Below are 27,471 nucleotides of genomic sequence, written 5' to 3' on the forward strand. Positions count from 1 at the left end.
AAGATAACTCTCGAAGGGATTATATAATCATGTCCAAACAGTCCTTCTACTACCTCGCCCTAACATCTCAAACTCTCATAAAATGCGAGCAGTTACAGGTACCATAATGTCCTTAATAAACCTATTATTTAATGACAATTTTTGCTGAGCAAAGATAAACCCACATCCAGCCATTTTTAGCTGCAGCTCCTGTCGATCAATATTTAGTACCTTTTTGCATTTTATGTGCTCTTATAGTGGTGATTTCCAAAAATGACACCTTCATATAAAAACTTTATCCTTTTGTTTAAATAATGGGTTAATAATCCGATTTTTGATAAGTTGTTTTGCTCCAATACCAATATTTATTGAAATGGTATCGAAAAGCCAAAATATCCAAAATCCAATATATCTTTCTCCATCCGGAATTTAATTACTTACAATATTCGAAAACTTTTTCATAGACCTTTTTAGAAAAAACAAAACTGAAACATAGAATTTTCAAATTACCACAATTTATTTTAACAAAGTCGAGAATAATACAGCAAATGTTGTACAAAAGAGAGTATGAGAGAGAAAGAAATCAGACTAGCTTTTATTTTCTTGAAACCAATAAATATTACATCTAAATTTAATAATAATTTATAACAAAAATATAATATTAAATAAAAAATAATAAATACAAAATCATTCTTAATGTATAACATTAAAATTAATTTACAATTCGTTTACATAGATTTTTTAAGCATTAACGGCTTATAACTTTGATTATTATATTTAGTTTTTAAATATTTTTGTTGTTCTTGTTGTTTATTTTCCAATTTTCATATAACATTAATTATTTGTTTTTCTCATATAGTATGTTGTATATATAGTTTTTAAATTTTCTCTAAAGCCAATTTATTTATTAAATATAATTTAAGAAGGGGGTTTAGGGGAGGAAGATTAAGATAGATGCTTTTCCCAATTTTTTCTTATTTTTGTTTAAGATAATTTTGTATTTTTTAATTTGTTTTCAATTTCAGATATGGTAACTAATTGCTAAAGGTTGGTTGTTTTTTGTGATTTGTTTGTTCGCTTTGTTTTCGTATTCTGTTTTTTTTTCTGGGAGAAATTAAATGTTTTTTGTTTTGAATATTTTTTCAGATTTATCTATATAGTTGTTTTTTTTTTCTTCATATGTATAATAATAAAGTTTATAAATATTTGGTTTTATCTTTATTGGTTTAATAATCTTGATTTGTTAACAACAATTGTGTTTAGTAAACAGTTTTATAATAATTTTTATTTTGTTTTTGAGAGTTTTGTTATAGCTTTATAGTTATTATACACTGAATCGTTTATAGTTTTGATATAGTAAGTTTGTTAAGGAATGTTTTGTTTTTTTTTATAATATATTATTTATCGTAATGTTTGTAGATTATCTTTTTGTATTGTTATAAATATTAGCTGTTTGTTGTTGTGGTAATACCGGTTTTGTAATAAATGCTTTTGTTTCAAAAATTTGCGTTAAAAATTGTATTTTGTTGTTGTTTTTTGTGTTTGTTTTCCGTTTGGTTTTTCTTTATTCTCTAGAGAAATGCATTCTTTTGTGGTACCTTCCGCCATTCAGGTGGGTCAATTTTCCAAATGTATATTGAGGAAATTAGTAATGAAAAAGATTTTAAGCCGCAGTAATGTATGTTTCTGTGGTATTTCTTACACTAGCAGTTCATTTTGACCTAATTTTCGTACCAAACGTTAATATTGAAATTTATATAAAAAAGTTTTTGGATGTTTACGAAATTCTTTACAAATAATTGCCAACATTATTTGTATAAGTAATAATTTGGTGATGTGTTTCAAAGAGAATTAAAATATGACTATGGGTAAAAAACCGGACTTATTTTCCACTTTTGGAAGGTAAAACTCGGCATGAAGGGGATATCAATGGGTTCCCCACATTGTATGGACTGATTATATTTACTATGTAAATAAGCCCTCTTTTCATCCCGAACAATGCATGAGGGTCTTATAACCTCTGATTTGAATTCAGACAGCTCATCATTCTTGTTTTTGAAAACATCTCAAACCCTCTGCTGTTCGAATATCCGATGTGAGACCAAACTTCACAGACCATTTTAGCTTATAAGGCTGGAATTCTTCAGCTTATGAGCTTTGAAAATCAGTAGGAACCACTATATAGATCTATAACAAACCAGTAAGGAAAAGTCAAAAGTGGGGCGTGGCCGACTATATGACACCCTCTACCACTATGCATATTTAGTTGAGCTCCCGTAACAAAAGAATTTATTTCAAGTAGATCACACCACCTACCAATATTTGGCATTAGAGCAGTTATAGCTTGCTATAGAGTGCATGATATTACTTGGAGGAGGGTTTTATTAAAAAAACAAATATTTTTGAGTTGAACAAACTGGAAACGTACGTCCCGAAATTCACTCCATGTAGGCTTATATTAGCCATTATTTGTGCAATGAACCTGAAATCGGATGAAGGATATATAAATCGAATAATTTATTTATCCAAATCTTAGCCCATCTCGATAAATTTTGGCAAATGCTTTTCCGAGCTTTATAAGATATCTGTTACCAAATATCATTCTTGTGCGTACCAAATCGGTTGAAATCTGAACCGATCAAAATTTGGCAGTGGTATTTCTGAGCTCTATAAGATATCGGGAACCAAATATCTTTGTTGTCGAATGCATATTACGAAATTTAGGGAATTAAACAGAAAATCAGATGAAACATATATATGGAAGCTATAGCTATACCTGAAGCGATTTTCACCAAAATTTGAAGCACTTGCTTTTAGGTTGAATTCCGTCGGAAGTGTCAAAATTCACTCTATATTAGCCATTTGAGCTACAAAAAACCTGAAATCGGATAGGGATATCTATGGGAGCTATATCCAAAACTGAAATTGAAACACTTATTTCTGATATTACGCATGTGAGGGACTTAAACACCCAAATTGGATTGAACATATATAAGGAAGCTATAGATATATCTGAACCGATTTTCACGAAATTAGAAGCACTAGTTTCTATGATGAATTCAGTCCGAATTGCCAAAATTCAGTCCATTTGGACTGATATTAGCCATTTGGTGCACAATAAACCTGATATCGGATAAAAATATATTTGGGAGCTATATTCTAATTTGAACCGATCTCGACAAAATCTGACAGGGGTATTTTCGAGCCATATCTTATGTCGGTTGAAGATATATAAGGGAGATCCTTAAGGGTAACTATGGGTTTATCTCGCTTCCTTGCCCATGTTACAAACAAATGCTCAGAGACATAATACCCTTTCCACTAAATAATGATTTTTCGCAATCTGTTTGATAGTTATATTACGATATACCAGTTTAGACGAAATCGGATACTACCTTCGAGAGTTATCGTGCACACCAGCCAGTCAGCCTCACGGAACGCATTTGTTCCAAAGAGACCGTTATTTTGATGAGACAAATTTTCGGCTGTATCAAATGATATCCTCAGTAGCTGTAATGCTGACGGTATAGGAATTCGTCACACATAAGTAGCATAAGTTCTGACATATCGCTTACCCAAATATTTGACATTTTCAAACCCTTAGTTTATCTATGCTTTTCTCATAGTGGAGATAACTGAATGTTTAAACCGAATTTATCATGATTTTGAGTTGTGGAATTAAAAATTGCAGCCAGAACCGATTTTAAAATTTTCACTTTGCTGCTAGACATTTTAGTTATTTTGAAGCCCTCTGTGGGACACAAGAATTTGGTGCACTTATTCTATGTTTTATTCTAAACCTACAAATTTACCATTGCATGGCAAGGTTCTTTGTGGATTTACCAATATCATTAATATTCGTCGAAGAAGATATCTGATGTGGTGGCTCCATTGGCTTTTACGTCGCATTTTAAATGTTCCGATAAAATTATCAGAAACAGATGTAAACCTTTAGACCATATTCCATATCATATTCTATGTATTTTATCAATTTGCTGTATTGAAGCGAAAAAAAAAAAATAAAATAGAAATCTTCGTCTGTTCTTCATTACCAATAGTTCATAACAATTTTAAATACATAACCTACATCCTGAATAAAAATAATATTTTTTTTTAATAGAAATATAACTGCTTACCTATTGTGAAAATAATTAAAATTAAATATCAATCATGAAAATGTCCGGGTACACCAATTGGGGGGTATGGATAAAATTTTCCTCAATATGATCCATAAATTAATGAAAGATGTTTGAAAAATATCGATATTTATGGATGAACTACAAAAGGGGAGGCATGAAGAAATGTGGGAGAGATAGAAAAAGAGAGAAAGGAAGAAAATTTGGTGAGTTGGTTGGTTGGTTGGTCGGGAAGTGGATGATGATGACTTCGAAGATGGAAAATAATGAACGAGAATAACAAAATCATGCATTTCTCTGACAAGCAACAAAAACAAAAACGAGATAATTTAATTTGATTGTTTTAAGCTCAATTAAAAATAATAAATTATATACGTTTTATAAATACATTTGTTTTGTAATAAATATCTAATTCATTCCATTACTTTTGTTACTGTTAACATTGTGCGATTTGGAAAAAAACACTTAAAAACATTTGTGCTAAAAATTCCTTAGGTAGAAAAAAATCTTTACAAATTCATTCATTATCATTATTATAATTATTATTGTATAGAGTTGTCATTTTGTGCAAAATGTTTCGAAATTTGTTGTTTGTTGTTGTTGCTGTGTGTTTCATACACAAAAACACATGGGGACTAACAAATACTCGCGCCCTATGCTTCTACAGAGACTAGAATCGTTTAACTTTTTTGTTTTCATTTCAATTTTTCTTTAGTTTGGTTTGAACATTTCCTCGTTCTTCTTCTATTCCCGTAGCTAATAAACTAAAGTTTGTTGTTTTGTTTTTGGTCTATTGTCTTAAATCTATTTTATAATAGTTATCTCGATACTATATTGTATATACTTTAATGTTTAGAAAAAAAGAACAAAAATAATAACAAAAAATCAAATTCTTTTAAAAAGTCTTTGAAAGTTGTGTTTGAATTGGTCATCTTACGCTTCTTGAGTCTTACTGCTACTTGCCGAAGCTGTTTGTTTGGAGTAGTCCAAGCCTTGTAGTATGCTGTGATTTAGTGTGGAGAGTGGGGTTGAGGTTATGCCATCACGCAGAGCCAACTGATAGGCCACCTCAAAAGCTTGTCCCAGCGTCAATATGATATCGGAGGCTAGGTCCTGCGGAAAAAAAAAACACTTGCAATTAAAATTTAGAAAACACCTGTAAAGATATATAACTTCAAATATAATTGAAATATAACTTCAGTCGGTTTACCGATAGATATATGCCCCTAACCTTGAGTTATGACTATTCTAACTGTTGACCCTTTATGGGGGAGGTCCAATTCGTATCGGACCTAAGTCCGATGTAAATATTACATCGTGCCATATTCGGATTATATCTTCTACTTTCTATGTTACAGGGTGAGATGAAAAAACTGCAAACAACTTCAGACTGCAGTCATTTCTAAGCCGCTCGTCCAACAGCTGTTAAAATTATTCCAGTGACAGCTCATTATATTGTTTACAAGCGTACAAAAGCATTTTGGTGAGAACTTTCCAGAAAAAAAGTTATTCATGATGGAATTCAAGCGTGATAGTGTGATTTCTTTATATTTGGCTGGAAAATCACAAGTGGTTGTCGCCAGAGCACTTCAGCATTTAAATGTGAATAAATCTTTTGAGTCTGGTATCATCGCTCGTTGCCGTAGCGTAGATCGACGGTAAGGAAGTGGACGGAAGAAAACATCAACATCAGCAGAAATGATTCGAAAAGTACAGAAGAGACCGCATCGCAGTGGCCGAAATATGGTTCGTGAGCTGATCATATCGCAATATTCTATTCCGCCGCCATAACAGCCGATGGTCGCTCTCGGCTCGTATTAATCGACCATGGAATCAGAATAAATGCCAAATATTATCGCGAAAATATTCTGGAGGATGTATTAAAGCCTTGGGAACTCAAACATTTTGGCCACAGACCTTGGACATTCCAACAAGACTCAGCACCATCGCACTCAGCACGCGAGGAATTGCATTGCAAAATGAGGTTCCTCGCTTTATTTCCAGCGTACAATGACCACCAAAATCGCCGGATACCAATCCGTTGGACTATTGTGTCTGGAGTATTTTGGAAAGCAAGGTTGGCACTAAAAAATACCAAAGTGTCGATCACCTCAAGCAAGCGCTTCGCCGGGAATGGGCCAAAACACCGCAGAGCAACGTTTGGGCAGCGTGTGATGGTTTGATCGGCTGTTTGAAGGCCATAATTCGTGCCAAAGCTGACCAATTCTAACAAATCTAAATTTATTCTAAAATGTGATGCTATTTCCGAAATTTTTTGCTTTCATTCAATAAAATTAAAAAAAATGTCAAAATTGTGGCTTTTGACTTAGTTGCAGTTTTTTTTCTCACCCTGTATAATATTTAACTTAACTTTTATGAAGGATATGATATAAGTATGTATTTAAAATTGTTACCCTGTGTGGGGGAGATACCATAAGGAGTGTGCCGATAAATTCCATATACACATCAGATCTTTTATTAATAAATTTATTGCGATATGTGGGAGCGGAAGCTTATTTCATATTTTATGAGCGTTTTGGCAATTCAAAATGTTCACCCCTTTGTGTGGGAGGTACCAGAAGAAGTGGAGCCTTATCTACCAACTTCACACCAGATACTGTTGTAGTAAGAAATTGAAATAAGCGAAATCCGAGGAAAATCGGACGCATATTTCGCATTTTATAAAATTATTATTCCAAATTTCGACATTTTGCGGGAGAGGTACATGATGATGAGGACCGATACCGCCCATTTTCCCACTGGTTCAAATATTGGGGTTTGCAAAGTTTGCACAAATTTGGATGATCCTTTCTTGTTTTATACAGAAATTTATTTTCTTTGAAAATCTGGACCTTCTATGAAGTAAACAAATATTGCCCATCTCCCAACTTGATCTAAATTTGGCGATAATATTACGATATACCAAGATTGGATAAAATCGGATACTTCCTCCCAGAGTTATAGTGCGAATCAGCCATCTAGAGGGACGGACATCCCTTGATCGACTCCAAAGAGGCCTAGGGTCAAATGCTATATACCCTCTGTAACCATATGGCTGAGGGTTTAAAAAAAGGTTGAGTTAGGTAGAATTGTCCAATAATGGAGCAGTACTTATCATCTCTGATATAAGGAACTTGAAGTAATAAATACATAAAAATCCGAATATAGGGGTAAACTTTTATAAACGGTCCTCTGGTATTTGGGGGATCAAATTTTAAGCAATTCTGTTGAACAGTGGTACTTTAATCGTCAAATTACCAAATATAGGGAGGTGTAATTGGTCGATACCTTTTGTCAGGGACGCACAAAGGGTGAGGCCCTACAAACCCGGCTCAAAGACACTCAACATTTTGAGAATGTAATACATTTGGGTCGGAAACCTAAACGATTTCCACAGGCGGATGGCCGAACATGATTACATCGGCATTGCCTTCACTTACTTGTTATACCCTCCACCATACTATGGAGGGTATATTAACTTTGTCATTCAGTTTGTAACTCCTCGAAATACTCATGTCAGACCCAACAAAGTATATATATTCTTGATCAGCGTAAAATTCTAAATTCGATATAGCCATGTCCGCCTGTCTGTCCGTCTGTTGTAATCACGCTATCTTTCGAACGAATTGAGATAGAAGGCTAAAATTTTGCACACGTGTTTATTTTTCCAGTAGGCAGGTTAAGTTCGTAAATGGGCCATGTAGGTCCACTTTTTCATATAGCCCCCATATAACGGTACCTCCGATATTCGGTATTTTGATGATTTTAGCGACATTATTCACAGGAATTGTTTCAAATTTGGTATTTGAAGTTCGAATTGGATACTACACCCTAAGACAGAAAATTGTCTATGCTGGTCCAGGTCTTCACATAGCCTCCATATAACGGTACCTCCCGATATTCGGTATTTTGATGATTTTAGCGACATTATTCACCGGAATTGTTTCAAATTTGGTATCTGAAGTTCGAATTCTATACTACATCCTAAGACAGAAAATTGTCTGTGCAGGTCCACGTCTTCGTATAGCCCCCATATAACGGTACCCCCTATATTCGGTCTTTTGATGATTTTAGCGACATTATTTACCGGAATTGTTTCAAATTTGGTATCTAAAGTTCGAATTGGATACTACACCCTAAGACAGAAAATTGTCTATGCTGGTCCAGGTCTTCGTATAGGCCCCATATATTAGTACATCCCTATATTCGGTATTTTGACGATGAAAGGTACCATACCCACCGAAATTGCTTGAGATGTGGTATTTGAAGTTCGTAATGTGACAGAATATTGTCTATGCTGGTCCAGGTCTTCACACAGCTCCGATATAATGGTACCTCCCTATATACGATATTTTGATGATTCTAGCTACATTATTCACCGTTTATTTCAAGTTTCGAATTTGAATATGGTAATGGCTTATGGCAAACAATGCCTATGTAAGTCCACGTCGTATAAACCCCAATATAACGGCAATATTCGGTATTTTTAAAATTTAAGATAATTTTTTAAGGATTTTATATTTTTTTAATTTCCAAATTCGTTCCAAATGGTGGAGGTTATTCAAAGTTTGGCCCGGCCTAACTTACCGCTTTTTAACTTGTTTTATAATAATAATTCATGAACGCACAAATTTGTCTTTCTAAGTTAGCAAAAATAGTTGGTAAAAACTTGTAACTTACCTGACTCTCCACATAGAACACGTGACAATAGTGCACCTCATTCTCCTTGGTGATGTAGGCGAAATGTCTTAAATCATCCGCATCTTGGCATGCACAATTTATGTTCTGTATCTCGTGTTCACAAATTGTATTCTGCAAAGGATGAAAACAGAAAAAAAAACAGAAGAAAGACAAACAATGTTACAGATTCATGTGTCACTCATTCGTGGTGTTCATGGTGCGTGCCCAATTCTTACCTTCGTGTTCACATCCAGAAATTCCACGCCGTGATGCGAGATGGCCAGTGTCACAAGAATGCGTTTCTGTTTGTTAAATGATTGATTACGGGCAGCATTGGTTTCTGACTGGGAAGACATTAGCATGTTGGTAGCAGTCGTGTGTTGGGCGTCTTGTTTGAGTTTTTGTATGGATTTGCGCGTCGATTCGGTGCCGCGCAGTTCCTTCACAACCGTTGAGCCTAAATACTGTGCGGAATTAATGGAAAGACAAACAAACAAAGGAGGAAGAGTGAGTGTGTGAATGACACTTTGTTTGTGGTGGTGTTAAATGACACGTTATAATGATTAATTGCCGAACTTATTAGATTATTGGAATTTCCGAAATAAAAGAAACTAAATGAGGGAATTGTTTTTGGCAATTAAGATAATGCGGTGAAAGTTGTACACAGTGACGTTTCCAAGGAAAAAAAAGATATTCCATGTCAAGGATTGGGGTCAACAATTTCATTTGAACAAATATGTAATTTCGACATAAGTGGAAAGGAAACAAGAAATATGATTTATAGACTGTCTATGTATTGCGGTCAACAATAAAATTTTGATGATAAGCTAGTGTAGCGACTAATTTAAATATCATCGGCTCTAGGGGAAAAATTGGTTTAAACTGTCACATCTATTAGCAACACGTAGGTGTCCAACCTGAGGGATGTTAATTTCTGTTTGGCGCCAAAAAACTGAATTAGTTCTGAATAGAAAGTCATGAAAGAGACATTCTGTTGTTCATACATTAGCAAAATTTTATTTGTATGCCCTCACCCTTATACACTCAGATATATGGCTAAAGAGGGTATATAAAATTTGATACAACCAAAACGTGCCTCATCGAAATAATGATTTTAGAACCCAGGACTCTTTGGACCAAATCCAAATTGATTTTGGGGTGTCCGCCCGTCCGTCTGTGTGTCTGGATGGTGAGCACGATAACTCTCGAGAGGGTATCTGATTTGATCCAAACTTGGTACATCGTGTATCAAATTTTGCAAATCCTAATATTTGAATCAGTGCTAGGTCGGTTGGGAAAATGGATAATATCAGTCCTCTCCATCAATATCGCTATTTATCAGTCCACTCCATGAATATTCATGTCTCTAATAAAATGTAAAATAAGAGTTCAATCTTTTTCTCTCTAAGGATAAATAAATGGAGTAACTGGTATACGGAGCATAGGCTGGTCCTTCCTAAAGAAGAAAAAATCGGATACTGTTTTCATGTTTAAGTAGAACTTTTATTTATAAAATTATTGTTATTATCCAAGTTTTCTCCTGACCTAAGGCTGATATAAATGTTGCACCGAATTAAGTTGGAACCACGTCGGGTACTGGTTCCGATCTTTATGAGATATATTGATGCCTCATTTAGATTTTTTTGAACTTAAGTGGAAAAGGTGTTAGGAAGAGTAGGCCGATATATCAATTTCACACTTGATCAAATGTAGACAAAAATTTGACCCTTTTCATGACATCCATCGTAGTATGAGAGTTATATTAAGTGTGCCATTCCGTTTGTAACACCTCAAAATATATATCTCATACCTCACAAAGTATATATATTCTCGATTAGCATAAAATTCTATACCGATTTAAGGATGTCCGTTTTACGTTTAGGTATAGCCCCTGTATAACAGTACATTTCACGTCTTCGTATAGACCCCATGTAATGGTACCTCCCTCTATAGGTATTTTTCTGATTTTAGCTACATTATTCAGCGGACTTATTTCAAATTGACTATCCAGGCCAAGGTCTTAGTATAGCCCCGATATAACGGTATCTGCCGATACTCGTTATTTTGATGACTTTAGCGACATTATTCACTGGAGCTGTTTCAAGTTTCGTATTTTTATATTATAATAGCCTATGACAAAAAATCCCTATGCAGGTCCACTATTCCGTAGGGAGTAAATCCCTACAACCGGTATTTTTAAGATTTTTTAACAGAATTTTTAACGAATTTAACTTGTGTTTTTATTTTTGAAAATTTCCAATTCGTTCGAATTGGTGGAGGATATTCAAAATTCGGACCAGCCGAAATAAATCCTTTTTTACTTGATTGGGTTACATAAATGGTAGGTCAGTAAATATCTCATTCACATGAGATCTATGGGTGTTAGAAATATTTATATATTAGAAGTTTACAGAAAACTTCCTACTAGTTTCGCATCTTATGGGAGTTACAATTATTCGAAAATTGTACCCTTTGAGGTGTAGGAACCTATTTCGCTTGACCTAAAACTAATTCAAATAATATAATATATTTGCTTCCAGTCTGAATTCGGTCGAATATGCCAAAATTCTGGTCATTTGGATTGATATTGGCCATTTGGTGCACAATTAAGCCGAAATCGGTTGAGGATATGTATGGGAGCTATATCCAAATCTGAACTGATCCTGACAAAATTTTATACACTTATTTCTGAACTATATCTGATATTTGGTACCAAAAAAATGTTGTGGAATGCATATTACGCTTGTGAGGCACTTTGAACCCCAGATCGAATAAAACACATATATGGGAGCTTTAGCTCTACCTAAACCGATTTACGATAAAGATATATATCTGAGCTATATCCTAATCTGAACCGATCTCGATAAAATTTGACAGAGGTTTTTCGAGCTCTATGAGATACATGGTACCAAATATCATTGCTGTCGATTGCATATTAGGAATGTGAGGGACTTAAACACCAAATCGGATGAAACATATATATAGGATCTATAGCTATATCTGAACCGATTTTCATTCGCAATCGATATACTTGCTTCTATACTGAATTCGGTCGGATGCGCCTGAATTTAGAACTTTCCCGAAATTCGGATATGCCGAAATTCATATTTTTCTCCTCCTTAGGTAATGTCTACTACCTCTTTATACGACTTTGTACCTCGTACATAATGTCAAAGGTAATGACATTTCCTAAGGATTGACGTTTGTAATTGCCGCCTTTACAGTATTCTACCGACTCTACGAGTACTAACAAGCATAGGATTACGTCCTACTGCTAAAAACCCTTTGTACGAAGGTAATATTGTTCCACGAACAGCCACCCTATAAAAAATACATATTAATCATTTGTGTTTTTATTTTTCTCCAATTTTTTTTTTTCATTTTGCTATGCAAACTACGCTTGTGATGGGACTTTAAACCCCAAATCGGATAAAACATACATATGAGAGCTAAAGCTGAACCGATTTTCTCCAAATTTTATTTATTTGCTTCTAGGGTGAATTTGGTGGAATGTACCAAAACACAGGTCATTTGGACTTATATTAGACATATTGTGTACAATTATCCTGAAATCGGTTGATGATATATGGGAGCTATATCACACAAAGTACTGCTTTATTCTTAAAATCTGTTTATAATATTTATTAAATTCTAGCATTTAGGTAAGATTTAGACTTTTGACGTCTTCTAGGATCTATAATAAAATTTTGTGATAAATAATTTCTTAGAAAATTTTAATATGCTATAATACCGTTTAAAGGGGGTTAGTAACAATATTTTAAAAAAAGAACCAAAAAGACACCTTAGTTGGCTCGCATGAGGTCTCATACTAAATGGTGGGTCCAATATACCGGTCCTTATTGAGTTCTTGGCGGAATTAGACAATACAATTTCCACAGTGTGAAGTTAGCTCTTGTATGTTGTTAAATTAGCACCTTCAAATAATTTTGTAAATTTTAAGCATTTTTTTCGGATAGTATCCAACAACTTTTATACCCTCCAACTTCGAAAGGAGGGTATATTAAATTTGTCATTCCATTTGAAACACCTTTAAATGTTAGTCACTGACCCCCATATAATGGCTTTTTGAAAACTCTAACCGCATTCTCCTAACGATCTATCTGGACTTTGTAGTTTAAAGTGTAACACTTTTAATTCCAGATAATTTTCTATAAAAATGTTTTCTTTACCTAATGGTGGAGGGTTTTAGAAGTTCGGCCAGACCGAACCTAATATCTTTTTTTACTTGTACCTATTTCAAAATATTACATACACATAGCAAAAATTTCAAAAAAATATTTTAAAAATAGGAAAAATATTCTGAGTTGAGTTATTTCCACGACATCTATTCCCACCTCAGCGAAATTTCGAAAAGTTATAAAAATCAGATGCTTGGAAAACCGGTTAATTTTGTATATAAAACTACCAAAGTTGTTCGAAAGAACTTATTTGGGTTGGTAAATTTACGACCGTTAACGGAAAATTAAAAATTATTGCTCTACTTACATAAACTTCATATTTAATTTGATCATTGAGCAAATCATTTGCTGAATGACGCCATTTTGTGCGTAAATTATCGGGTAAACCCAATAGCAATTCCGAGGGTGCACGTATCTCCAACGATTGGGTCGAAGAGGGAGTCTGTTGGGTGGCCTTCTGAGTGGGTGGTGGTGGAGCAGGTCTAAAAGAAACTTATTAGTAAATAAAATATATGACATATTAGAATCCTTGAGTTACCTATTCTTGCGATACCCGGTGGCAGACTGACGTTGAGCAACGCCGCCACCACCAGTTGTAGGAATTTTATTCGTTTCATTGTTTTCACCCAAAGGTGTTTTGGCTGATTTGGGTTCACGCATCTGTTTGATGAAGGCAATCGATTGCAGGATGCGTCGACGATGACCCAGTTTATTGATTTCCAGCACCGTTTGCAACTCCACATCCCAAACGCCACAGACACTATCCAGGGTGTTGTAGAGATGTTTGCTACAAAGTAAAGAAAATTTATGGGATTTCAAAGAGAGTACGTGCGGTAAAACCTACTTGAATGAGTCTATATACTGGGGTAGTTGTATGGCATTTAGCCACTGATTTAGTGAGCCAACACCCTTTATCTCATTGCTGGTCTTATTTTCCTGCTGAGACCTCAGTGGAACCTGTGATGGAAATGCAGCCTTGGGTAAGGTGGCCACAAATCTTAGTAACTTGGCACCATCCTGTTTGGTAATGCGCATTGCCTCCAAATCACCTTCCTCCAAGACACCATTCTGAAAGGGAGAAAATTAAAGATAAAGCTCCAGAGAGGATCTTCCAACTCACCATAAACTTATAATTATCATAGCCATGCTCGAGCAGCTTCTTTTCGAGTTGGCCCAGTCCAGCCTTGCGCAGACGGCTTGTCAACTCCTGGCGCTCGACAGGAACTTCAACATCATCGAAATCCAAATCATTTGTGGGCGAGATATCCGAATTTAAAATACTGCTGCCAAATGATTCTAAAATCTCAGAAATTTTCTTGCGGGCCTCCTCAGCATTGAAGGGACTAAGGATGCTGCTCTCATGCGAGGTTGACGAGGTGTTGTTGCTGTTGTTGGTCAAAGAACTATCCTCATTTGAACTTTCTGTGGTGGTAGTTGTGGGCTGGGACGATGTGGTCTGTGTAGTCGTCTGTGATTGGTCCTCAATTGATGAGCTATTTACCGAACTCTGATGACTAAGTAGAGTGTCATTCGTTTCCGCTGCTTTAACAGTTTCCTTGCTCTCCACTTTCGCTTCACTAACTTTGGGAATGTTGTTTTCGACCACCGTTTTTGGTTCATTCAATTCTTCATACAGATCATCCGAATCATTTGTCATTTCCTGGTCTAAATCCAAGTCGTTGTGGCCATCATTCGTTGGGTTTCCAGACTCTTGGCATTCCATGTTGGGGACTTGCGGAGCAGCAGCTTTAAATAAACGCCTTTCGGGTATAATGGGTTTGGCAGGAATTGGTGGCCTTGCCTTGGCCACGTTGGGTTCATTGCTACTGTGCGCTGTCGTGGAGATGCCCCGTTTCTTGTGAATCGTGGCATAGACTGGTACCTGTGTATTTGGTGGCAATTGTTGTTGTGGCCTTGGAGGTGGTAGTTGAACTTGAGGTGGTTGCATTTTGGCGCTTTTATTTACCGTTGCATAGGCAGGTTCAATTTTCTTATTGCCATTATTCATGGCAGCCGTGGAGCCTTTGAGTAGTCCAGCCAAAGGTTGGTCGCTCACAAATTCTTCAACATTATCGGTGGAACCACTGTGATCGGACAGCGATATACTCGAACTGAGCGAACCCATTGAACCTCGAACTGGTCCCGATCCAATTGTGGAATAAATATTCGATGAAAGTGTGTCCATGTTCGTACCCGCGGTCTGAATGTAGGCGTAGTCGTAATTTGATGTTGGCTTCGGAGTGGTATTCGAATTTAATTGTTTCAGAGGTGATGTGCCGATATCAATCAACAATTGTTGTTGTTGTTTTTGCAATTGTAACAATGCCGACCGGCGTTTATATTCCTGGCTCAATGGTCGAATGCGTTCATGTATGACTTTCTCAGCGTGACTCGATGATGGTGGCGGATGATCGGGGGTCGGTGGTTGTTTGTAGTTGGTTGGACTCTGTGGAATTTGTGGTTGGTTTGGATCGTTTTCACTATTATCGCCGAGGGTTATGGAACTGGAAACAGAGAAATGTGGTTAATTGTGTTATATATTTAATTAGCTTGATTAATAGGAACATTTAAAACAAAGGCATGGAAAAATGATAGGAGCGATATGGAAATATGGCATTGATTTTTTTTGCTCCGCGGAGTTTTGGCTTGCTTCTCCATTTTCTTTAAATATTCATTATTTTTAAAGTCTTCATATGTTTATCTTTAGGTCTCATCATTGTTTTCAATTGACTTCACTGCGTTCTTTTGGGGATATTGAGGAAATAGCGCCAGTTAAAAAATGTAAAGATATTGGCAATGCTTTATACTTTACAAGAACCTGGTGGAATTTACAAGAACACAAGGAATGACAGCTCAAAATAATTTATTTTTGCTACAGCGACAACCCTGTCGCAATGAATTTAAGGTAGGATAAATTTGACAAAATTATAAAAAATGAGGTCTGACTGAAACCACACACCATGTCCAGAACAAAAGACGGAAAATAAATTTAAATTTGTGGAAATGTTATCTTTGAAAAAAAAAAAAAAAAACAAGTAAAAAAGCTGTAATTTCCACCGGGCTGAACTTTGAATACCCTCCATTATATGGTACAAATTTGGCAATTTTCAAAAAAATTAAATTTGTTACAAATTCTGTTAAAATCTCAAAAATAGCAAATGTAGCCGTATATTAGGGTCTATACGACGACGTGGACCTGCATAGGCAACTTTGTCATAAGCTATTAATAGAGTATTCAAATGCAAAATTTGAAAATACCGAATATAGGAAGGTACCTTGGGGGTTATAAAACGTGGACCTGCACAGAAAATTTCCTGGCATAGGCTGTAGTATCCATTACGAACTTCAAATGCGAAATTTGAAACAATTCCGGTAAATAATATCGCCAAAATCATCGAAATACCGGATGTCGGTGGGTACCGATCGTCGATTTAGCAATGTCCGTCCGTCTATCCGTCTGTAGAAATCACGCTAGCTTCCGGGCGAAATGAAGTAGGTTGATAAATTTTACTCAAATGTGTATTATGTCTGCAGGACTTTTGGTATTGAAAATGGTTCAATACTTATACTTATAGTTCCAATATAACGGTAACTGCCGATATTGCGTATTTTGATGATTTTAGCGACGTTATTTACCGGAACTATTTCAAATTTAGTATTTGAAGTTCGTAATAGATGCAACAGCCTAAGACAGAAAATGGGTCATGTAGGTCCACGTCTTCGTATAGCCCCCATATAACGGTACCTCCCGATATTCGGTATTTTGATGATTTTAGCAACATTTTAATAGAATTTTTAACAGATTTTATTGTTTTTGAGAATTGCCAAATTCGTTCGGTGGAGGGTATTCAAAGTTCGGCCCGGCCGAATTTTTAGCTTTTTTACTTGTTTTTTTTTTTTTTGGAGTTGTCTTCGCCGAGCCGAAAATTGCCTATATGGTACCCTCTCGATATTCGACAATTTAATGAATTTATTCAGATATTTTTCAATGGGTTTATTCCTAAGAATAGCCAGCATATTGGAATTTTACGGTAGTCTTAATAAACAATAATCATCTTGCAATGATAGGTCTATTTGGAATATATTATTCATATTTGACATTTTAAATGGATATCTTGGGAAAAATGCTGCCCCACCGAACTCCTATGGGGAAAATGACTTATGTTAAGGTTTAATTTATTGAGCCTTTTTTAGCGTGATATTGATAAAAAAAAAAAACACACACAAATCCATATTTCAGTTTCTGAAATGTAAATGTAACTTTTCGCAAACGGCTGAGCTTTTATTGTAGCCTATATTCACGGCTTCGTTCGGGTGTAATACTGAATTTAGATTTCTTTTTAAGTATAACATACATAACTTCACACAAAAAATGTCAATATAGGAAGGAACGCATCCGGATTACATTTCCGGGAATATATTTCAGAATGAATGGCATTAATGTAGAATAATAAATTATTAAAATAATGAACAATAATTTTTTGCCGAAAAATGGGATTTGGGCCCATCATTGTGCATTGACAACCAACATTGATAGATAGAAAGAAACTGACTCAACAACGAACGCACTCGTATGATTCAAAATCAATTCATCAGAATTTGTAACCTCTAGATAAGCACAAATTATTGAATATCTTCTTTAAATTGAAATGCTTTATTTTCAAGAACATAATATTGTTTTTGGTTTTTTCAGCACCAAAGGATGACGTTTTTAAAGCCATGACAACGGTAAGTAATTACAACCTTATATCACATTACGAAACGAATTTACTGATTCAATCCCTCCCTTCAATCTTCCCTTCCGAACGAAATGTTGTGAGATTTCTTATTTACGAAATATTTAATTATAGACAATCCAATATCTCTCTAAAAATCCGATCGATTAAAAATTCAATTAGTACTTACTAGCTATTGCGGTTCCTTTTCAATTTCCGATTTGGATTATATGATTTCAATGTGGCATTATCACTATTACCAGTATCCGCTGATATATTATTCAAATTTCTTGGTGCTGGCTTTGGTCTCTTCATGGAATTGCTCATATCCTGATTGGAATTTGGCACAAGGTTTTCAATATCACCCGTGAGGTGGCGTTTTTCCAACATATCGGCTGAAAAAAATCGGTTAAGTGAGTTGATTCCACCGGAATATTATCTTATTGAAAACTTACTGCTTGAGCTTAATGATATACCTGCTGAAGATCTTGTGGTCTCTCGTGCACTGGCAAAGAGACGGCTGCCCCGCTGACGATCACATAGCTGAGATTCGTCAAAACTCATACCGCTAACACTGCCATGACTTTGATGCGAGAAGGGACTGTCATTCGAAGGGCTACGGGTTTGACTACGACTGAAATTGTTTTGTTGTTGTTGCTGCTGCTGATGATTGGGCGAAGTGTAGCTAAAGGGTTGGCCGCTATTTGTAGGCGATACAGAGAGATTTCTCCGTGGTGGTTTTTTGGGTGGTGCTGCCGGACCGAAACTGCTCAGTGTTGGCGGGTTGCCCACAAAACTGGAAACACCGCCTGGAAAAAGGAATATATCCTTGAAATTAGGTGAAAATATTAAGTTATTAACTCTTGTAAATACCCGTGGAACATCTTGATCGAGGTGAAACCGAGGATGGTTCAAAGCTGCTCATCGAAGACGAGGGACTAACACCCATTTCACTGAAACACAAAATTTCGAACATTATTCCCCAAGAACGAAGATTTATACTCTTCCACTTACTTCTGTGATGTGTTCGATTGACTGCGAACGGGCGAACTTAGCGTGTCATGATAGAAACGATTGCCAGCACTTTGACCACCACTGCCGCCACCACCCGTTCCTCCCGTACTGCTTGATGTATCATCCAGCTGTAGCCCACTATCCAAGGACTTACCTCCCCCATTGAAGGTGGCACCGGAACTAAATCGTTGTTTGCTATACGAGGACTGCTGCATGGACAGGGAATGATTCAGTAGATGGTTGTTCGAATTGAAATGGTAATGGTTGTTGTGCTGCTGCTTCTGATGGTGGCTGGTCGAGTTGCCGGCATGATTTCGTGGCTGTGTTGAATTGGATTGCTGCTGATGGCGATATATCACTTCGTCGCCATCATCGGTATCCATTTGATTGCGGAAATCTAAAATTTCATTAGAGAAGATAAATATAATATCCTCTAGCTTCCCCCTCAGTTCCTCCCCCCCCCACTTACTATTTATGACATCTATTATGTGTTTGGTTACATGCGGTGGAAATTCTTTCAAAATATCCAAAACTGTTCGATCCTCAGCATCGGTGGCATTCAAGTCAATTCCAGCTTTAAGTAAAGTCCTTACCACCGTCTCCTTGCCACACAGGGCAGCTTCGTGCAAAGCCGATCCCGAGGGTGTCAGCAGATTAACATTTACCCCTGACCCCAATAAAACATCCACAATGGCTTTGTGACCATTCCTACTAGCCAGGTGGAGACAGGTATGAGAGAACACACATCTGTTGGGTGTGGCTGGCGATGAAGGTGAGGGTGTAGACATTGAACCTGAATGTGGCAAGGGAGAGGAATGTCTTGAACGATTATTACTTTGATTTTCAGTGGCCTGCACTGTGTAGGGTGCCAACAGTTCAGGGTGCGCCCGTATCAAAATTTGCACTGCCTGTAAACGGCCATATTGACAGGCCAAGTCCAGCGGAGTCTCTCCTCGGGTATTTCTCATATTGGGATCAGCTTCATGGGCCAGCAGAATGGACAAGGCTCCCGTATGTCCATGTTGTGCCGCACAATGCAAAGGTGTCTCCTTTTCGATGGTTTGCAAGTCAGGATTTGCTGGGCGATAAGGATGTGTTAGCAGCATTTTGACAATTTCCTCCTCGCCCGCCCACGCTGCCAAATGCAGCGGTGAGGAACCTCTCATATCGGGTAAATTTGGCGATGCTTCATGATTGAGCAATAATCGCACAATATCTGTATGTCCATTAAGGCAGGCATGATGTAAAGCTGAATAGCCACCACTATCTTGTACATTGACGCCAGTGCCACGCCTTAAACTGGCCAACGGGCCCGCCCTCTTGGCCTTTTGATTAAGTACTTTCTCAATATACGAGATATTGCCATTGCGTGCTGCCTCTAAGAATTCCTGATCTTTGCCCATGTTGATGGATTGCGAATGTGATAGCCTCTAATGCCTGGGCGGGATGATGTTTGGAATGTAAATTATGTGCGTTTAATGAAGTAGAGTTAAGTTGCGGCGAAGGTTATCTGCAAGAAAAAATAGTATTGTATACAAATTCCGTAAAAATGCTTCACAGCCCTAGGTTGACGTGTTTGCTAGAGAGGAGAGTGTATAACTTATAAACTTTCCCTGTAGTAAAGTTGCCACATTGAGATATCACCTAATATTCCGTCGTTTATAGATTTCAAAGGTGACGGCCCCCTTATAAAGGCTATCGCGAAAAAGATACCAAAGTACAATAACGCCATGAATAGTTCATGTTTCAAAATTTTAAGAATGGAAAATTAAAAATATCTCAAAAGTAGTATCATCTTGGAAAAACTGTAACTTGAAAACCCTTTTGAACGCAGAAGCATCTGTTGGGCTAAAACTTTAAGATGCTCGTCAAGAAGGAAGAGAAAACCTTTCAGTAAATACATTTGGAATAAGAACGAGTTCCATTGAATCAGTAAGAATCAAAGGAATTGACCATCGTTAACTAATCTAAATCTCTTTCCAATATTTCAACTTTTCGAAAATAAAAAATAAACTTTTTTTATAAACCCAAAATTATGATAATTTTTATCCTACACATTAAGTTTAAATATTTCTTCAGTTCAAAGTTTAAATGAATTGCATCAAAAAGTTTTTTCCATTAACATTTCCCCAAAAATATTAAGAAAAGGCAGAAAGGAAAAGTCAAAAGTCGGGCGGGGCCAACTATATGATACCCCACACCACTATGCATATTTAGTTGATCTCCAGCAACAAAAGAATTTATTTGAAGTAGATCATACCACCTGTCTATATTTGGCTTTAGAGCAGTATAATTTGGTTTCCGAGTGAACTCATATATGGGAGGCATATCTAATTCTGAATTGATTTTCACTAAATTTGACGGAGTGACATCACTTCGAGCAGGATTATATAACAAAATATATATCGGAGTCGAGTTCCATCAAATGAAAACGTACGTCGCGAAATTCACTCCATTTGGGCTGATATTAGCCATTATTTGCACAATAAACCTGAAATCGGATTAAGGATATTTATAAGCTACATCCAAGTATTAGCCGATCCCGATAAAATTTGGCAAAGCTATTTACGAGCTCTATAATATATCTGGTACCAAATATCATTGTTGTCGAATGCATATTATGAATGTGAGGGACTTAAAGACCAAATCAAATGGAAGCTAAAGCTATATGTGAACCGATTTTCACCAAATTTGACGTACTTGCTTCTAGACTTCCAGTCGGATGGACAGATATTGGCCATTTGGTGCACAATTAACCCGAAATCGGTTGAGGATATATGTATATGGCAGCTATATCTGAACCGATCTTGATACAATTTGGCAGAGGTATTTCTGGGCTGTATCTGATATCTGGTACCACATAAATATGGACCAGCTTGGTTTAGGGTTAACGGGTGAAGTTGGGATTTTTAAATTTTGCATTGGGGTCCTTGTGGGCGGTTGGTTTATGATGAAGAGGTTGGTATTGAAATGGGTTCTGTAATTGCACAAAAAGTACTAAATGGTACTATGCTTGGTATTGGATATAAGATTCTGAAATTTGATATTCAGATTAATTATGATATCTGTGTTTTAGCTTTGGCGGTGGTTCGGAAATTAGCCCTATATTTCTACGAAAAGTACTAACTTGAACTAAATTTGGTATTGGGTGAAGGAATAAAGCTGAAATTCTGAAATTTTATATTGGGATAACGGTTGGTGTCTAGGATTGAGATGTGGAAGGATTTTCCATTTGCTCTCATGGAACCTAGGATGAAGAGATGTAGATTGTTTTGGATATGCATACTAAGTGCTACTAAATTTAGTATTGGACGATAGGATAGAACTGAAATTCTGAAATTTGATGGAAGCTATGATTATTTAAAATGTTGACCCGTTGTGGGGGAGGTACCAAAAGGAGTGGTCTGATATATTGCATCTTTACATCAGATATTGTTTTGATAGCAAAATTCGAATGTACCGAGTTTGAAAAGAATCGGTTGCTTATTTCGAGGTTAATGAGTTGCATGGTTAATAAAAATGTTGACCCGTTGTGAAGGATATATTACTTCTTCATAGCAAATCTTCTGTTGATAGAATGACAATCGGACTCTTGTTTCACATTTTATAAGAGTTATAATTATTCAAAATTTCGAGCCTTTGTGGGGTAGGTACTTTATGGATAATACCAATATTTTCCATTTTCTCATCTGATCTGATTTGCAAAGTTTGAACAAATTTAGGTGTACCGTCCTCGTTTTTGAGGTAAATTATTTTTTATGAAAATTTTGACCTTTTGTGGAGGAGTGGGCCGATATTGCCTATCTCTGTACACGATCAAACTTTGATAATAAAATTACGATGCACCATGTTTGGACCAAATCGGATTATCCCTTCAAGAGTTATAGTGGGCACCAACCAGACAGACGGACACCTCTAGATCGACTCCAAATGTCCTGAGTCGGATTTGGTACAAGGAGACCTTGGGTCTAAAATCGTTATTTCAATGGTTTTGGACCTATCAAATGATATATAACCTCTGTAGCCATATGACTGAGGGTATAATAAGTTTTTCCTGGAGTTATTTTTTAGGTTGGACAGTGGTATAGTGGTGTAAGGTGTCACATAGTCGACCAAACCCGAATATAGCAATTTCTTACCAACTTTTTGCCAGCGAGGTTTTGTAAGCACTATTCCATGTTTCTTTCAATGGTAATTTCGATTCAAGATAAAAGTTATTCATTGGCAACGTAGTTTTGATAGAAAACGCTTTCCCTGAATTTACTCTTGAGCCATAACTTCTGTTAAATTTAGATCTAGAAATTTGTTAAATTTAGAATTATATATTGCCAAAGGATCGATAGAGCCTGGTCACGCTTAGTATGGACCGCAGACAGATATGTTCTTGAGCTAAAAGAGTGCCTACAACTCCCTTTTATAGCCCATGTTTGCTTGGCACGGACCGTAGGGAGAAAGCCTTTCTAATCTGAAGATTTTCCCTACAACTTCCATTGGGACTAAGTTCGCACAGGCTGCGTTTTAAGTCATTTTTCTACAACTTTCTCTAGGCACTCTCCAGCTATTGTTGCCGTTTGTTTGCAATCTCTTGCTAACTACGTGGCTAACTGCATATAAGTTATTGTTTGAACCTCAAAGCTCTCTGCATAAAACGTAATATGTCAGCTCGGTTTGATACCTCTCAGAACATTCAATAAACAGTCATTCATCTTGATATTTATAACACATTCATCCTTAGTTTTATTTATCACTCTACTGCCTTTACGGTCACGGTTTGCATACCTGGGAGAACATTAACTTCTCAAACGAAGAGAAACATTTATTCCTGCCGTATCGAATTCTTTGTAGCGCTCAAACAGGTATATTATGATTTTAGGATTTCGATCATGATGTCTTTGAAAACTAGTGTAGCTTTCACGATTCAGCTTTCCAGATGTAGTTGTTCTGTTTTTTAAGGAGTACTTCCCCACTAAAGTGAACCACGCCCTCAAGCATTTTCTATGGTAATGTCTTAAAGGTGATTTCTATGTTTAAGAAGACGGTTAGTTGGTTTGTCTATTGGGTCTCCCTACGGAAACAAGAGATTACTGCGGTTTGTATTTCAAGTTCATAAATTTTGTCAACTCAAATATAACCGTGTGTTCATGCCAAGCATTCCAACGAAATTTCAATGTTCACATTTGATTTTATACAGTTCACGAAAATTATTCCCTTACAAAGAGTATAACATCTCTATTTCATAATGTTTGTAGATAGGTAAATCTACAAAAATTACACCCTTTACAAGTTTTCCACACAAACGCCGTCAGGTTTTTCATTTCCTCCACCAAAAATTCAATGTAACTTTTGCAAAATTTTGCAATTTCCATTTTGCAAATAAACACAAATTGCAAACAAAAATCGCTAGCATGAATATTCGTTTGGATGCCACACAAAAGTTTCCTTTCATCGCCATCAAGTTTTACTAAATACCTTGCCCTTGGCCACAAGTACTTTGTTCGGTAACTTGAAGTGACTTAAAGTTGATTTATGGCACTCACTCTCCCCCCAAGTGCATTCATTAACTATCAAGTGCATCGTTGTTGTTGTTGTTGTCTCTGTCTCCATCGTCCTCTTTGGCGGACGTCTTTTCATTTTCTTTCAAGCCACATAACTAACCGAGACGACACAGCACGCGATTAAAAAGTAGAGGGTGGATGGCATTCATTTACAGCTTTTCACACGCCAAACCTTTTGCGATATTATCTGCATAGTTTCTAATCTGCTGCCGCTTCTTCTTCTTTGTCATCTTCCTCCTCTTCGAGATAACTACACTGACAATATATCAGATTTATGTTGTTGGTCCCCACCTTGGGCCATTGTGAGAAATTAATTGCCATCATAATCTCGGCAGTATCTGCCGCTGTTGTTCCTTTTTTGTTTTTTAGTTCACAGGTGAATTATCAAAGCGAGATTTCTTTTTTGGTTTTGTTTGCAAATCATAATAGCAATAATAATGAGCATAATGGGCGGAAAATAAAACGTCAAAGCTAATGCCTTCGAAAAAAAAAGAAATTGTAGCTCAGATAAGTACAAAGCAATTATAAATTCATCTCTGGAAACTATTTAATTCGAAATGATGCCGACATCGTTTGCATTAAATGTTAACCAAGAGGGAAATTAAAATCAGTTGATGATTTTAGGGTTTGAAGGGTATTGAAGGAAAGCAATTTGGTTTGGAAATCATTGGATAGTTGTTAAAATACCTTGTGTATGGGAGTCTTTTCTCAGACAGCTTGAAATGTAAACTCCACAGCTCATGCACTCATGCATGCCAATACAGTTGTGTAGTTTGTAGGGAATATTGACTTGATAACTTCCATATTCACACCAGATCTTTGGTTGAGAGAAATGTTTAGATGAACCAAGTTTGAAGAGTATTGCTGACTTTTTTTCGCATATTATGAGAGATTCAATAATACAAAATGTTTATCCTTTGTGGAGAAGGTATCAAAAGGAGGAAACCAATGTATTCCATCTTCACATCAGATCTTGTGTTATTGGAAATATAGGGATGTGTGAAGCTTAGAATGAATCGGATGCGTATTTCACATTTTATGAGAGTTTGGATTATTCCAAATTTTGACTGGCTGTGGGAGCGGTACCAGAAATAGTCCCATACATTCCATATTCACACCAGATATTGTTTTAGTAGAAATATAAGGATTTATGAAATTTAGGAAGATGTGGTATTTGAAGTTCGTAATCCTATCAGGTCTTCGTATAAGCTCCATCAATCGGTACCTCCCTATATGCGATATTTTGATGATTTTAGCAAAATTTTTCACCGGAATTGTTTCAAATGTTGTATTTCAAGTTCCTAATGGGTACTACAAGCTATAACAAAAATATGACCATGCAAGTCCACGTCTTCGTAAAGCCCTCATTTAACGGTACCCCCTATATTCGGTATTTCCATGATTATAGCGACATTGTCTCAAATTATTTACAGTTCGTAATGGGCACTACAGCCTGTGGCGTAAAATTGACTGTGCAGGTCCATGTATTTGTATAGCCCCCCATATAACGGCCCGTCCGTATATTCGGTATTTTTATAATTTATAACAGTTTTAAAACGTTTTTTAATTTCCACATTCCTTCCAGATGGTGTAGGGTATTCAAAGTTCGGTCCGACCGAACTTAGTGTTTTTATTTAAAAAATGTTTATTTTTTGTGGTGTGGGAGGGGGGTGTGGTTGAGGTACCAGAAGGAGTGGACCGATGTCTACCATCTTCATAGCAAATTGGGAAATGTGCAAAGCTTAAAAGCAATCGAATGTTCATTTCGCGTCATAGAGATTCATTGCTATTCAAAATGTTGATCCGCTATGGGAAGGCACTAGGAGGAATAGATTGATATATCCCATATTCGCACCAGATCTGGCGCTAGTAAAACTATTGGTATATGTGCAATTAGACAGACAATCGGATTCTTTGTTCATTTTCGTACCCGACCTATCACTGAAAATATTGGGATTTGCAAAGGTTGCACGAAATTAAATGATCCATTCCCTTTCTATGAAGTGAATTATTTTCTTTAAAAATTTTATGGGGGAGGTACCAGAAGGAGGGTTTGAAGATGCCCATCTCTGAACTGGATCTAATTTGACAATAATATTACGATATACCAGAAGGAGGGCTCGAAGATGCTCATCTCCGAACTGGATCTAATTTGTAATAATCAATAATATTACGATATACCCTTCGGGAGTTATCGCCAGCCGGACGGACGGACACCCCTACATTGATTCCAAGTGTCCTGAAATGGATTTGGTCTAAAGCCGTTATTTCGCTGAGGCACGTTTTGGACGTATCTGTACTGTACTGTACTTCCCAATATTCGGTATTGTGACATTTTAAAATTTTCTAATAGAAAGTTTTAAAATTCGGTTCTACATCCTGGGGCAGAACATTGTCTATATAGTTTTAATTTTTCTTATAGCCCCCATATAATATTTCCTCACGATATTCGATATTTGGAGGACCTAAGCCACATTTTCTAAAAGTTCGGTACTTTGGAATTTATAATGTGTTCTACCACTTGAGGCAGATTAATGTATATAGGTCCATATAGGTATATATAACGGTCCCTTTTTTATATTGCTCATAAGGCGGAATCTCCGAATTAGTGGTTTTGGCTACATTTTTAAATATTTTTTTTTTCAAATTTTATAAATTTAAAGGTAAAAATTTAGACTACTACTAACAACATTTTAGATTCATAGTTCGTGTTAGACCTTTTTGGTACTCAAAATGCACAATTGGTTGAGTTTGACAACATTTTTTAATCAAAACTTCGTATACTACATTTTCAGATTTTCAATATATTATTCAAGTTTTTCTTTTTCGGAAACAATAACAGGAAAATGTTTACCTTTTACACCTTAAAGTTTTCAAAACTTATACCAACAGACCTCAATATCAAATTTTAGAATATTTGTCTTCAACCCTTCAACCGAGACCAAATTTAGTACCATTTTGTAAATTTTCGTACAATTATAGGACAAAATTGCCAAACCACTTGTATATATTAATCACAGACACCATATCATATCAAATTTCGAGATTCCAGTTCTATAAATTCACTCAATGCCACATTTGGTAGCATTTATTCTTATTATTTATACAATTATGGAACACATTTCCAAACACCTCCATATTTCAACCCCACATACCAAATATGAGGATTTTAGATTTTTTCCTTCACCCATTA

The 27,471-nt window shown here is 36.2% G+C and overlaps 2 protein-coding genes across 2 annotated transcripts in view; one reads left to right on the forward strand and one right to left on the reverse strand.

Moving 5' to 3' along the window:
- Window positions 1-472: 472 nt before the first annotated feature.
- LOC101894056 (ankyrin repeat and sterile alpha motif domain-containing protein 1B) overlaps window positions 473-27,471 on the reverse strand; it is a 46,498-nt gene continuing 19,499 nt past the window's right edge. The window contains exons 2-13 of the mRNA XM_059126497.1: window positions 19,193-20,233; window positions 18,724-19,120; window positions 18,583-18,662; window positions 18,165-18,518; window positions 17,900-18,104; window positions 14,115-15,498; window positions 13,839-14,062; window positions 13,533-13,781; window positions 13,302-13,476; window positions 9,032-9,259; window positions 8,796-8,927; window positions 473-5,228 (exon numbers count right to left, since the gene is read on the reverse strand). Coding sequence (XP_058982480.1) covers window positions 5,049-5,228; window positions 8,796-8,927; window positions 9,032-9,259; window positions 13,302-13,476; window positions 13,533-13,781; window positions 13,839-14,062; window positions 14,115-15,498; window positions 17,900-18,104; window positions 18,165-18,518; window positions 18,583-18,662; window positions 18,724-19,120; window positions 19,193-20,126 — 4,542 coding nt within the window. The 5' untranslated portion in view covers window positions 20,127-20,233 and the 3' untranslated portion in view covers window positions 473-5,048. The remainder of the gene's footprint in view (window positions 5,229-8,795; window positions 8,928-9,031; window positions 9,260-13,301; window positions 13,477-13,532; window positions 13,782-13,838; window positions 14,063-14,114; window positions 15,499-17,899; window positions 18,105-18,164; window positions 18,519-18,582; window positions 18,663-18,723; window positions 19,121-19,192; window positions 20,234-27,471) is intronic.
- LOC101894558 (sodium-dependent nutrient amino acid transporter 1-like) overlaps window positions 17,697-27,471 on the forward strand; it is a 73,056-nt gene continuing 63,281 nt past the window's right edge. The window contains exon 1 of the mRNA XM_059126498.1: window positions 17,697-17,722. The gene's annotated coding sequence lies outside the window, so the exon portion shown is untranslated. The remainder of the gene's footprint in view (window positions 17,723-27,471) is intronic.

The sequence above is a fragment of the Musca domestica genome, unplaced genomic scaffold (genome assembly GCF_030504385.1).
Source record: "Musca domestica strain aabys unplaced genomic scaffold, Musca_domestica.polishedcontigs.V.1.1 39, whole genome shotgun sequence".
In the NCBI taxonomy this organism is placed as follows: Eukaryota; Metazoa; Arthropoda; class Insecta; order Diptera; family Muscidae; genus Musca; species Musca domestica.